This window comes from Monodelphis domestica, chromosome 3, assembly GCF_027887165.1.
Source record: "Monodelphis domestica isolate mMonDom1 chromosome 3, mMonDom1.pri, whole genome shotgun sequence".
In the NCBI taxonomy this organism is placed as follows: domain Eukaryota; kingdom Metazoa; phylum Chordata; class Mammalia; order Didelphimorphia; family Didelphidae; genus Monodelphis; species Monodelphis domestica.
This window is the reverse complement of record NC_077229.1, coordinates 15,831,803-15,846,164: the sequence shown is the minus strand read 5'-3', so window position 1 is coordinate 15,846,164 and position 14,362 is coordinate 15,831,803. Positions and strand designations below refer to the sequence as shown.

Sequence of the window (14,362 nt, the reverse complement as noted above, 5' to 3'; positions counted from 1 at the left end):
AATCACAGGAACAAGCCTGTTGTCCTGAGAATATGGTATTAGGAATATGGATTTAAGCCCGCCAGGAGCAGTCCAGGGAGGATTCTGGTGTAAAGATTAACATTTGGGGAAACAGAAGGCAAGTAGAAATTAGTTTCTTTCTGCAAGGAGTATTATTTTTATGAGGTTTATTGAAGATTAAAATATAAAGAAAACACAAGTAAGAAAAGCACGTGTCTAGGCCCAGAGAGCCTATTCACTACCACTCACATCTTGCCTGCTAGGTGGAGAGCCCCATCTGCTCCCAAGCGGAAGTAGCAAAAGGGCAGAGCCTATTCACAACCAGGTTAAATACCCCATCTCGCTCTCGCTCAGGTGAGGTTTCAGTGAGATTAGAGGGTATTCTGGGCAAGTGGAGCAAGGGCTTCTGGGGATTGAAGTCCTGGATTCAAATCCATTTTTACATTGGGAATGAGCGAGATGGTTATTCTAATACAAAAACAGCTAGTCCGTAACCTCCCCGCAATAACAACCCGCTATTCCATTTATTTGTAGGACCAAATATCAGCAGCGTTGTTAGTCTTCTTTGGGGAGATGGACGTAGTATCTCGGGCAGACATATTATGAAATGGGCAGGGAGCAAGAGCTCTGCACCCAAGGAAAATCCTGGTGGGCATCGGGCACACGGTTTGAAATTTGATTCCTTTCTTTGATTGTGGAAGAAGAGATCACTAGGCTAATGGGGTGCCCTCTTTAGTGTAGGCTTAGTGTAGGGTTCTTGCCTTTCAGTAAATATGCTGAAAGCCATATTTGATCTCCAACGTCTATCTGAGCCTCCCCAGGATGTTACGAGAAGGGGATTGTCTTACCCAGCCCTCTGCTGTCAGAAGGCCGGAAGCCTCTCTGGTTCAGGAGAAAGAACACTAGATTTGGAACCAGAGGGCCTGGGTTTGAAATCCAACTCCATCACTGTCTGTGTGTGCTATGGGGAAAATGACATCATCATTGTCATCCTCATCATCATCCCCATCTTCATCCTCATCTTCATCCTCACTTATATTTTTAAAGTACCTACTATGTGCCAAACACTATGCTGAGAACTTTTAAAACACCCTGGGAGGTAGGCGCTATTGTTATCCCCATTTTATAGGTGAGGAAACTGAGGCAGACGGCAGTTACATGACTTACCCAGGGTCATACAGTGTCTGAAACCAGATTTGAACTCAGGTCCTCTTGACTTAGGCCCAGAGCTCTATACTACACCACTTTATTGGGTCTCAGTTTCTCCTGTGTAAAATAAAACCCATGACCTCTCAGGTCGCTTCTGACTTTAACTCTTTGACCTGATGATATCTTTACACCCCAAGTGTCTCTCTAATGTTATCTCTTCAGCTTTTACAGAGAAGTTTGAGGCCATTTACCATGACCTCCCTCTTCTCCCTCTTTGTTCTTCTCCCATCCTTCAGGTGCTTTTTGTCCCTCTTTCCTCCTTCTCCCCTTTCTCACTTGGCCAAGTAGCCTTCAGGGACTCCATCTCTCAACTCTGGGAATTTTGGCTGCCTCTCCCCCATCTCTGGAATGCTTCTCCCTCTTTTGTTCTAACTATGCCCTCCCTTGCTTCCATCTGAACTCCCACCTCTAAGAAGCCTTCCCCAACTCTTCTTAGTCCCAATGTCTTCTCTCTATTAGTTATGAACTTTTTATCCTGTGCATAGCTTGCATTGTGTATCTTTATTGGCATGATCTCCCCCATTAAATTGTGAGCCCCCTGAGAGCAGGGACCATCTTTTTTTTCCCTCCTCTTAAATCCCCAGAGCTTAGCATAGAGCCTGGCACATACTAGGTGCTTAAATACATGTTTACTGAATTGAATTTAGGTGTAGTGCTCCCTAAGGAATGACTCAGAGATCCCAAACTTGGGACTATCCCATGAACAAGGTACTTTGAAGTATCACATGCAAAAACTATCCCATGAGCCCCCACCAGTGTGTTTACCTTTCAGCAGTCAGCCAGACACATTTAGCTCAATGTAAAGGCATTCATCAAAATGGCATAGTAACAACAAAACATCTTATTCTCAAACCTCGGGTATACTCGTCGACAAGTGTATATACATACAGCATCGATGGGTTGTGTAGACACCCAAGAGTTCACAATTAGAGAAACATGCTTGCCTTGCCTGAGCTTATTTAGCCCTTGATAGAACTTAGCCTGTGGTTAGGGGTAAGTCATACCAAGTAGTGGCAGTGCTTTGATAGTTACCAGACAGCCAAAAAGTCAGCATCTATTGCAAGTAGGCTTTATCTGAGATGGAGATGCTGCTTCTGTCTTTCTTTAAAGCACAACTAATATAGGACAACAGAAACATTGATCAGTGAACTGGAGAGCCATTTTTAGAATTTGTCTTCTCAAAACAGCAAATGCATTTCGATAAAATTCTCATGAAATCTTCAGTGTTGTGATTCTGAGTTCTTTCCCTACTTTACCTCTAGGCCTCCCAAGGAAGTCAGCTCTCAGCTATTTTCTCTCACCTAATTAATTCAGCATCAATCAGAGAACTTTTACACTGCACGCTAGGTTTCTAGCTTCTCTTGGAACTAAGGTTCCCTGTAGCTTTCTTAAGAACTGTGAATTCAATCTGCTGACTCAGTATATCTTAGCATTACTCTCTAAATTAATTGAGAGGAGAGTTTCAGAGAGCAAAAAAAAGATAATGCCATTCCTTGTTCTTAAGCTCCTTCTAGTCCTGACACCCTCCCAGTCCTCACATCCCCAGTTCTAAGGCCCCTCCCAGCTCTGACATCCCCTGTTCTAGGTTCCTCCCAGCCCCAACATCCCCTGTTCTAGGTACCTCCCAGCTCTGACATCCCCTTTTCTAGATTCCTTCCAGCCCTGACATCCCCTGTTCTAGGTTCCTCCCAGCTCTGACATCCTCTGTTCTAGGTTCCTCCCAGCTCTGGCATCCCCTGTTCTTGTTTTATCACCAACTTGACAGACATCAACCCACATATACAAAGAAATGAAGAGGTAGATTGTCTATGAATCTCTGCTGCCTCCAGCTCAGTCTACAGTAATGTCCACACCATGGTCCCAACAGTGCCCGCCTTGGCCATGACTCCTGAGCTTCCTGCTGTTGCTCTTCTGAGTGTTTTTGAACCTTCATTGATTCTCTGTTTGTTCTTTTGTTTGGCATCACCACCATCGCTGCCCCAGCCTTCCCTTCCCCACTCCCTCATGCCCAGTAAATGTTCAGTCCTGTCCTGGGGTCTCAGCGACCCCATGGACCATTGGCCACCAGCCCTTCTGTCCTCCACTATCCCCCCAAATCTGTCCAAGCTCATGTCCATTGCTTCTATGACTCTACCTCCCCATCTCCTCCTCCACTGGGCCCTTCTCCTTTTGCCCTCAATCTTTCCCAGCACCGGGGTCTTTTCCAATGAGCCCTGTCTTCTCGTTGTTTCAGCTTCAGTATTTGACCTTCCAGTGAATAAATGGATTGCTTTAAGGAGAGCCAAACAGACCAAATGCACATACGTGCATGCAGAGCCCTAGTGGGTCACCTCCCTGCCATGAGGTGGCAGGCATGATTCATCATTACTCTTCCTGACTTGCCATTTGTCACTGCTTCACCAAGAGCTCCTAAGCTCTGAATGGTTACTTTTTTCCCAGTGCTTTAATTCTTTGTAAATTGTCGTCTCATTTCCGCACACTCTTTTGTATTCATGGGCTTTTGGTCTTTTTTTATGGCAGAATAATGATAGCTAACATTTCTGTATCATTCAGTGTGTCTTACGGATTCTCCTGTGCTCTGTTCTAAAGCCTTTCGAGGTAGATGCTCTCGCTATCCCCATTTTACAGATTAAACCACTGAAGAGTTTGAGCAGATATCTGAAATGGGAATTGAGCTCGGATCTCCAGGACCCCACGTCCACTGTTCTATCCATTAGGCCAGGCTGTGAACGAATACTATTCTGTTGGGTTTGTTAAACTGAGAAAAAACAGGAGAGGGTAAGGGTACAACCTCAGGCCTCCACACCGAGCTGGAGGGCTCTCGCTGCTCTGGGAGAAATCACAGCACGAGATTATGGCTCCAAGGAACCATGAAACTTGGGGAAAGGAGTGCAGGAGAATAGAGTTGATTGGCTTTACAATGGCTACAAACAAATGAGGAGTTCTAGGCCGGATTATCAGAGAGGGGCTGATGCTTTACAATGGACACAAAAGGGAAAGAACTTTGATATAATGGGAGAACTTCTGAGATAGGATACTTAACATCTGATTGAATCTGATGGCTCCACCTTAAGTACTTTAAGGTTTATTGTTAGTCTGAAACTCTGAGTCTGGGATTTCCCTCTCTTGTGACAAGATCTCCGGCTGCTACAAACTTGGGGTTCTCAAGATCTCAAGACGGGGTTTCTAGATTCCAAGTTGACGGGTTCCTATACCACAATTTGTTCTACTCTTCTCTACTCAGTGCTCACCTGCTGGGGTTCCAGATCTTTGCAACCACAAAAGGTACTTCTATGGGCCTTCTGGTGCATGTGGCTCCTTCCCTACTTTCTTGGATGCCTTATGGGTGATAGCACTGAGTCAAAAGGTAGGAAGATTTAGTGATCTGGGGGTGTACTTCCATTCTCCATCCAAGGCCCCTGTTTGGCCCACCAATGTGTTCTAGGCCTAACGGTCTACATCTGTAGGTCCATTCCAGCTCTGACATTCCGTGTTCTAGAACCCTTCCAACTCTTGTGTTCTGTCATCCACGGAGCCTTCCTTCTCTTGACACTCTGTTCTAGGATCCTTCCCAGCTCGTAAGTTCTACGTTCTACGGTCTTTTCCAACCCTCCCCTTCCGTTCCATGTTCCAAGGCCATATCCAACCCTAATAGTGTGCATCCTCTGACTCTTAGGTACATCTCTACTCTGTATGCCTGGCCATCTTCTCCTCATCTTGTTCACATAGGCCACGTATGGCCTTCTGTGGATTCCAAGCTGAAGAACGTGATCCTTTTTTGAGTCAGCTTAATTTGGGACATTACGCTTCTGGAGAATTCTAAAAATTGCCTTTCCAACATATTCTGATGAGTTAGGAATGCCGTTATTATTTTACTTCTTTAATCCTTACCTTCCATCTTAGAATCAATCTAGTACATCGGTGCCAAGGCAGAAGAGTGGTAAAGGCTAGGCAAATGGGGATTAAGTGACTTGCCCAAGGTCACACTGGTAGGAAGTATCCAAGACCAGATTTGAACCCAGGACCTCCCATCTTTAAGCCTGGCTCTCTCCACTGGGCCACCTAGCCACCCCCTGGGAATGTATTTATGACAAGCACCAGCACCCAATGCAAATGAGGGAGAAATGTCTTGGGAAGTTTGCTTTTGTGGCTCCTCTGTTTTGTTTGGCTTTGCTCTCGTGGTCCCTCAGGGAAGGGGTCAGAAGGAAAGGTTCCTCATCTGTAAAAGGCAAGTACTGAAGCTTGTAGCCTCACTGCAGAGAGACAACAAGGAGCACGCATTAGGAGAGCCAGTGTCAGCCTGAGGAAGCCTGGAGTCCAAGTCCTGCCCGGGCACTCACGGCGCCCTCCTGGACAGGTCACCTAAGCTCTGGGTGTCCGTCGGGCGGCTCTCTGAGCCCCTCGGGCAGTGGCTCCCTGCTTCTGACTCTCCTCTGGGCCCCAGCGGAGGCGGGGCCCCCCGGAATGGGAGAGAGGCCCCAGAGAGCTCTGTGGAACTGGCCCCCGCTGAGCCTGTGCAGGAGGAGCCAGAGCCCTGGGGAAGGCTGACAAAGTAGAGGACCCTGAACTGTGCTTACTAGGAGGGATCCCTTTTGTAAAAGACTTCTCGCCCACAGGTGTGTATGGATTGAGCAACTCCCTCTTGGAGACGCCCTGGAAGAAGCTCCAGTACGGGAAACAGCTCTTTGTGGAGGTCATCAACCAGAGCCAGGACCTGGCCAAGGAAGACCTCATCAGCGAGCTGCTCAAAGTCATGAATAACGAGGAATGGTAAGAGATCCGCTTGGGGCCCCCACGGAAGCCCGTTGGGATCGGCACCTGGGACAGCTGCCCACCTCTCGCCCAGAAATTGGCCATTAGCTTCCCAGGCAAGTAGGAGACAAGGGCAGCTAGGCGGCACAGCGGGTAGAGGGAGCAGGGCCTGGGTTCAAATCCAGCCTCAGACACATGTGGTCCTGGGCAGGTCACTTCACCCTGGTGGCCTCCGTTTCCTCATCTGGAAATGAGCTGGAGAAGGAAATGGCCAGGGTTTCTGACAAGAAAACCCCAGTGGGGTCATGAAGAATCACGACCGACGGGACTAAAGAACCCTCACAAAATGGGCAAAATCGCCCTCATTCGGTCTACTTCAAAGGGTCGTTCTGCGGAGGGGGATGGGCCACGCTGTTTAGCGCCAGAGCGTTGGCCGTTTCTGTGGGCTTGCTGGGGGGGCGGCTGGCTGCCGTGGGGGCCCAGGGAGGCAGCATGCGGTCCTGCCTGGCGGCCCACTTCTTTGCCTTCCTAAGCAGGACGGAATCAACCAGCCCAGAACCGGCCCGGGAGCATAAGGGGGAGATGGTTTCTGTTGCATTCCTAGCAGTTGTGGACCCTCAAAGCCAGGAGAACGAAGTCCACATCAGGAAAAGGAGTGGGAAGTGTTCACCATGAAGAAAAAGGGCGAGGGAGCAGGGGAGCAGCCGGGTGGCTCAGAGGATGGAGAGCCAGGCCCGGAGGGTCCAGTGGGGCCTCAGACACTTCCCGGCTGCGTGACCCTGGGCAAGTCCCTTCACCCCCCCTGCCTTGGAGCCAGTGCACGGCATCGAGTTAGGACAGAAGGGAAGGGTTTATAAAATAAAATAAGGGAGCTGCGGCCCTCTCTGCCTACCCAGACCCACAGAGCTGGATCCCCGAGACCGGAACCTTATCCTCAGCCGGTGGAAACGACCTCCTTCGCGGGATCTCTCCACACGACTCGGCTCGTTCAAGGCGTTGGTCAGCTTGTCTGGGGCGCTGATGGCGGAGGGCGCGGGCCAGGCTGGGGGGCCCGATGCCTCGCCTGGCTCCTCCCGAGCTCTGCGCTTCCTCCAGAAGACTCGGCAGAGACAACGGAGCGAAAGGCAACAAGAATAGATGGGATGCCGAGGAGGCTAATCTGTGTTCCAAGCCACGCTGCCCCCGCAGCGCCTCCGAGTCATGGCCGGGGAGCCCCTGTAATGAATGGATGGAAAGCTGGTCACAAAGCGCTGAATTCAAATCGCCCCATCCTCCCTGGAGATCTCCACGGCAGCAAGCTCAAAGGCTCAGGCCATGGCTCTGGGTGGAGGCCGGCCTCGGGGCTCCGTCTACTTGGAGAGGAGCCTTGGGCAGTAAGCAGAGAGGCCAGCGTGGAAGCGAGGCGGCCTGGGAAGGAGGGGACTCAGGAGTGTGTGCGCACGTCATGAGCTGGGCCCTCTCTGTCTCAGTCCGGCTCTCCGGTTCTGTCTGTCTGTCTGTCTCTCTCCTCTCGGCCAGAACGAGGGACTCCCCTTCCCTCAAAGGTGGAGAAACACCGGCAGGGCCCAGGGCCCTTCTGCATCGATGGTCGCTGGGGGGGAGGCGCACGCCGGGGCCTCGGGGAGAAGTGGCCCTGCAGCCCTCCCGGGACCTGTGATTAGCCAGAGCTCCTGCCAAAGAGCAGGTGGCAGCAGGAGCAGAAGCACGGCGGCCGTGGGCAGAGGCTCCAGACGGAGCGCTGATGGCCAGGAGCCCCGGCTCTGGGCCAGGCCCGGTCCACAAGGCAGGCAGGCGCTGGCCCTCCCATCCACCACGACAAAACTCGACGGGGAGGATGGCTCAGAGATCACCCAGCCAGGGACAGCCCTGCCTGAGGGGAGGCCGGGAAAGGCCTCAGACTGGAGGAGAGGCAGGGAGCCCAGACGGGCAGGAGAGCCTCCCAGAGAGTGGCAGGAGTCGGGAGGAGCCCTGAGGCCGGCGTCACAGGATCCAGAGTACAGTGTAGGGGTTGGGGGTCAATACGGGGTGCTGTGAAGCCTAAGGCTGACACGCGAGGGGCATCGCACGGAGGGCGGAGACACACTCAGACCCACCACCAGGCTAGGGCAGGAGTCCAGGTGGCAGTTAGGGGAGAGGAGGGGGCCTATGACTGGGGTGAGAGACAGGGCTGGAGCCCAAGGAGCTGGGAAGGTGGGGTCCTTCGACAGACAGCGGGGGAGGGGAGTTTGGAGGGCGGGGGGTGGGGGGACAGAAGCGGCCCCTTGATTCGTGGGAGCTGAAGGGCGGGATGGGGAGAGGGTGCCCTCTGGAGGGGGTGCGGCAGAGGCCCAGGAGAGCAGGTGTCTGAAAGGCTGAGAAGAGGAGCGGGAGGAGAGAGCTGAGCCATGCCCAGGCTTCAGGGAAGAGAGGAGGCCGGGACTGGACAGGTGAGAGAGCATCAGGCCCTGAGGAGAGGTTTTGAAGGGTGAAGAAGCGAGCGGCAGAAGAGAGGGAAGCCGCTCCTCCCATATAAGGACAGCTGTAAGAAGGCCCTGAGGAGGGCCCAACGATGGCAAGCCCAAGGCATGTCTGGTGGCAGCAGGGAAGGAGCTAGTCTTCCCTTCCCTGCTCAGAGCACACCTGGAAAGCTGGATTCAGCCCTGAAACGGATTGGAACCAACCGACGACGTGTCCAGGTTTACAACAGACTCGCACAGCCTGTAGGACTCCGGAACCACTGAGGAAAGCCTGGGCGCCTCAGGAGCAGAGCAGGGCTGCAGAGGAGGGAAAGGCGGAGGAGAGCCCCTGAGGGAACTTGGAGGGCAGCCTAGGCCTGGGGCCACAGGCCTTCCACAAACCCCGTGAAGTCCCCTTCTTCCTCACGCTTGGCCAGGGACGGGCGCTGGGATACCCTGCTTGTTCCTTTTTCCTGAGTGGTTCCTGAACCTGAGCTTGTCTCAATCCTAGATGGGCTAGAAGTTTGCCATTTCAATTGGCTCAGCTCACCAAAGCCGTCTGAGGACCAGAGATTCCCTCCCCCGAGACTCCGGGGTCCTGGGGTGCTATGGCCCACCTTTTGTCTGACAGAAACTCCCTAACAGGGCAGAACTGTGTGGGCTTGAGGGTCCTCCAATGGCCTTGAGCCTGGGAAAAAAGCAAATAATAGCCAGAAATTCTGGGCTTACGGAAGAGAGGAAAGAGCCAAAGAAAAGCCCCCTCAAGGAGGAGAAGCCGGGCTTGGAGAAGACCAGGAGGGAAGGGAAAGAGGAAAAGAGGAAGTGCCTCTCAGAGCCCCAGCAGGTCCCCTAAATATGTACAACGGCAATACCCAAGAACCTTGTGCAACGGATGGGACGAGGGGCATCAGGAAAGGCCTCATTGAGCTGAGCTTTGGGAGACCAGAGCTATTCGAGGGCCAGTGGAGGAGGGACGATGACTTGTACAAAGCGGTGAAGAATCTAGGTTCCTTCACACCAGGATCATTTAAAGAAGTTAGGTGGCCCAGGGGACAGAGAATCAGGCCAAGAAACAGGAGGTCCTGGGTTCCAATCTGACCTCAGACCCTTCCTAGCTGGGTGACCCTGGGTGAGTCACTTGACCCCCATGGCCTAGCTCTTCCCACTGTTCTGCCTTGGAACCCATCCCATACACAGGATTGACTCTGAGGTGGAAGGTGAGGGTTTAAGAAAAAGTCAGGGAAGTTCACCACGGAGAAGAGAAAGCAGAGTGTGGGCATGGCAGCTGCCTTCAGGTATCCAAAGGGGTGTCATATAGGGTCCCATTTCGCGCCATTCCCCCACCCTGCCCAACCACTGGCTCCACTTTCCACCTACTCCAAATGCATCTCCTGTCTCTGCTTTGATGATCCATTTGGGGCCATCGCTCTGATTTATTGGATGCCAAAATGGCTCCGTTTTACAACGACTGGCTTTACAACACTTGTCAGACCATCATTCAAAGTCTCAAATGAGGGAGAACACGGCAGCTCCCGAGGCAGCCCCTTGTAGTCCTCTGATGTCCATCCTCACCTCGATGGATGCGCTTCTCTGCAGCTTTCACCCTCGGCTTTCTTCTGCCCGGGGGGCCCTCGCAGAGAAAGGCTCATCCCCCTCCCAGGTGCCAGCCTGTCACATCTTCAGAGATGGGCGTCCCAAAGCTTTTTCTTCTCCAGGTTCTTCAGGTGCTCTCAATATCGTGCCCTTCCCGTCCCAGCTGCCTCCCCGGGATACTCTTCTCCCAGTAAAACTGAACCCCGAGCTCCACATGAGGCCACCTCAGATATATAACCAGCTTTCTTGGCTGCTGTCTGCCCCACTGACTCCTAAAGAGCTTGCCGCCCTCTAAGACGTCCAGGTCTTTTTCAAAGGAGCTGCTGTCTAGCCAGGCAGAGCTCTTATGTCTTATCCTCAGATTGTTAACCCAAGTTTAAGATCCAGTTGAGGCCAGGAAAACCTCACAGTAGTCATGTGTGATAGAAATTGATCACTTGAGCCTTGATTGTATGGGAAGGGAGAGCCAAGTGATACCTGACCAAACTCATGGACATCTAATTCTCTAACCAACATTGTTACCCAAGGTTTGGGCATCTAGTCGGTACCGTAGTGCCCAGCACCTGGCCCGGAGTCAGGAAAACTCATCTTCCCGAGTTCAAATCTAGCCTCAGACACTTCTTAGCTGTGTGACCCTGGGCAAGTCACTGAACCCTGGTTGTTTCAGTTTCCTCACCTGCCCAGTGAGAGGTAGAGAAAGAAAAGGTGGACCATTCCAGGATCTTTGCCAAGAAAACCCCAAAAGGGTCACAAAGAGTTATAAATGGCTGAACAACAACAAAATCCAGGAGTCTTATATTCTCTTTCAGTCCAAATGACTTCTCTACAGAGCTGCTTCACTATTCACTGCCATTTTAGTCAAATCTCTTCAGCCCTCTGAAAGACCCTTCCTGTGTGAGCATGCCCTCCAGCACAGATCTGTGGTCCTTGGAGCACAGGGAGATGAGGATCTTCACGCTTTCTTGTAGACACAAAAATGAATACGTCTTTCAGCCCAGCTAGACTGGTCCTCAGACAACAGACTGCCCTCTCTCGCTGGCCCTGGAGTCTTTTCTGCCCCTGCCAAGGCTGGCACGTTGCAGCGAGGATCTTCAGGAGACCAGAGTCAGCTCCAGGTCACCACAGGACATCCCTAGAGGTTCCCCAAGGAGACTTCAAAGAGGTTGTGTCCATCTGCTTTTTAAACCCTTGAAGAAAGCTCAGACACCAGAGTGGATTGTCAGCTATTTAGATCCCCAACAAAGGAGAAGCTGAGAGAGCAAAAGCTCAGGTCCTTGGAGGTTAGCCGCTTCCAAAGGGTAGACCGCTGCTGAAGAGATAGGGTTCGCCTTCTGAGAGACACGTTTCCTTCTGCTCTCGCTCATCCAAATGAGGCGGTTAACAGCATCTATTATGTTCAGAGCACTTTGCTTGGTCAGCACTGAGGAAAAATAAAAAATCCTAGAAAAGGCCTGGCCTCTGGCCTCTTGGTGCTTACAGAACAATGGGATGGATGGATTACATTTCCAATAACGCATACTCAGCAATCCAGGGGAGGCGCATCAAAGGTACAAAAGAGAGGCGAGGCCATGAAGCCTAGTGTGTTGCTCTTAGTCCAGAAAACTCAGGTTCAGATCTACTCCTGGTACTAATTAGCTTTGTGACCATGGGTAAGTCGCAATGCCTGGCCAGTCTGTAAAGTATGTGTGGCTACCCTGCAGCTCCCCTCTGAGTTCTGCAGGCAACCCTGAACTGTGATGGAAGTTGTTTCTATAGTTCAGAAGCCCCCACCTGTGGGCTTCCCAGTTATCTCTTGATATCACCCAGGCAATCAAATGCAATTAGCTTTTAGAACTAGGAATTCACTAAGGTGGTGTAGTGTAAGGGTTAAATTAGGAGTTTGACAAAATAAGAGATCAGCTTTTTAACAATTTTAATTTTAATGAGAATATAGTAAAAGGAGGGAAATATAGGAAAGAGGTAGAAAGAGAAATTGCCTAATACCTAACTAGCTACCCTATAACCACCATTAGAGAAAGTCTAGCTGATTACCCTTCAGCTCAGCTCACCAGGTAGAATCAATAGATATAGAGACAGATATAGATATAGATATAGATTTAGATTTAGATATAGATATATCTCCCAACCAGCAACTAACCACCAACTAGTCACCAACCCACACCATCAGCAACCAACCTCCAATGACCAATGTCCAACCACCTCCCAACCAGAAAATGGTCAAAAAACCTAAAATCTCCACTCAGTCCTCAAGCTGACCTTTTATATCCCCTTATTCCCTCATTTTCTGTCTCTCTGTCTCTTCTTTTTTTTTTTAAAACCCTTACCTTCCATCTTGGAGTCAATACTGTGTATTGGCTCCAAGGCAGAAGAGTGGTAAGGGCTAGGCAATGGGGGTCAAATGACTTGCCCAGGGTCACACAGCTGGGAAGTGTCTGAGGCCAGATTTGAACCTAGGACCTCCCGTCTCTAGGGCTGGTTCTCAATCCACTGAGCTACCCAGCTGCCCTCTCTCTCTCTGTCTCTTCTACTTCCTTTCACTATGGGCTGGTCTGTCTTTACAGATCTCTATGGTAAAAGAACCTCCAGGTCCCCAGTTAAATTGGAGAAAGGGATTAAGAATTCCCTTTTACAGTAGTAAAAATACTTGTTATAAAACATTCCCCACCCCTCCAAACCAGGAACAAAGTCTCACAAGCACCTACAAACTCCAAAGAAAAGGGGGCTCCAGCTTAGAAAAACCCATAGCTCCTAATTGCAGCAGGAAAAGAGGAGGCTCCAGATCCAGCACAGGAGGAGGAACTAGGTGCAAACTGGCAGCTCTGTCACTCATCATTCAGTTCCAGGGCACTGATTTGGGGCAGATTGAGGAGAGGATCCGAGCCTAGGAGAGGTCAATGGTGGGGAGGGGTCTTGGGCCCTAGACCATACCAAGCAAAGAAAGAAAAGAAAGTTTGGTATTGATCTGTACTAAACGCATCCCCAGGACTGGTATCTTTGAATGTTATAGGATTTCATGGGTAAAAGTCTTTGGCTTTGGGGTTTAAGTTAGTTCTCCCCTCATTTCCCTTTCTTTCCCCTCTTAGATGTATAAATGTATCAGCTCCAAAGTCTCTTGCAACAATGCCTCATTTAGCTATCTTGCCAGAATGGTCCAGATACTTAAGTTGCTGTTTGAAAGATTTGCTAGCCCCATTTGATTTTCCGCTGCCTAGATCCATTCTGCAAGCTAAAAAACTTTCCAAAAAGGATTTAATCTGTTCTTTGCTTTTCTCCATGCAGTTTTGTGTGCCCATGCATTGCGAACCATAAATGTCATGTTTCATGTCTTCTATTATCTGTGCAATTTCATTTCCCCCCTCAATGATAGACTTTTGTTTTGTAATTAAGTTGCTTCCCTTAGCATCTTGCCCAACTATCTGTTTCTCCACCACTAAAATTTTAAAGTTTTCTTTTTCCTTTCTACCAGCTCCCTTTTTCCCCTTAATGCTTATGCTCTCATGTTTCCTCCCTGGGGTGCCTCCCAAATTCGTCTCTTTTTTACTAGATAATGCTAGAGCCTGGCATCATGTGGTATAATGATTATTCCTCACTACAACATCTGAATAACGGGGTTTTGCTCCAGAAGCTATTGCTGCTTCCATGGATTTCAGGTCTGGGGTCTCCTATTCTCTAAGTCTGCAGTGAGAGCAACACTGCTTGCTATTAGAGTCCTGTCTCCCATAGTTTTTGTTATTATATACTTTTCCCTGATAATATGCATTTTGACCCTTCCCATCTCTCTTATTTTGGCCTTGTTCATAGTGACGCTTCATCGGGCAGTTTCTTACTATGTGTCCTTGATGAGAACACAAAAAGCAAGTCCTGGTATCTCTTTGAATCCTCTGTTGACTTTGGGGTGTCTGTCTATACTGTGTGGGTTGTCTGTTAAATATCTTAATTGTAGCCAGGTTCTTAACCTCCTCTGATTCTTTCTGCCTTAATATTTCAGAGGTCTCTTGGAGCTTTTTCTTTAGACCATCCTTTTCTTTTTCTTGATCTACTTCATTATCATGAATATAGGTGGCAGTATCTCTAAGTTCCTTAAGTGAGATGGTGTCAAACTTAGGGTAATAGTTCCTGAAGAAATCACTCATGTACTTATCACAGCCCTTGTCTCCTCACATGTACTTCTGAGTCTTTTGAATCAGGGCTAAAACCTAACAATCCCTCAGTTTTTTCAATAATGCGATCAATAAATGTGCTTGGATGTTCATTTTTTTCTTGGGATAATCTGTCAAATTTTCCCCATGCATTGGGTCTTTCTGACAATTGCTTCATTCCCTGCAATAGATCCTCACTGCATTTTCTTAGATAAGCCATTGATCTTGGATTAG

General features: G+C 49.8%; 1 protein-coding gene across 2 annotated transcripts in view; it reads left to right on the top strand.

Moving 5' to 3' along the window:
- Positions 1-14,362, top strand: part of TANGO2 (transport and golgi organization 2 homolog) — a 147,691-nt gene that overhangs the window by 123,749 nt on the left and 9,580 nt on the right. For both annotated transcript variants that reach the window (XM_056821399.1, XM_056821398.1), the window contains exon 7: positions 5,826-5,979. In XM_056821399.1, the coding sequence (XP_056677377.1) occupies positions 5,826-5,979 (154 nt within the window). The remainder of the gene's footprint in view (positions 1-5,825; positions 5,980-14,362) is intronic.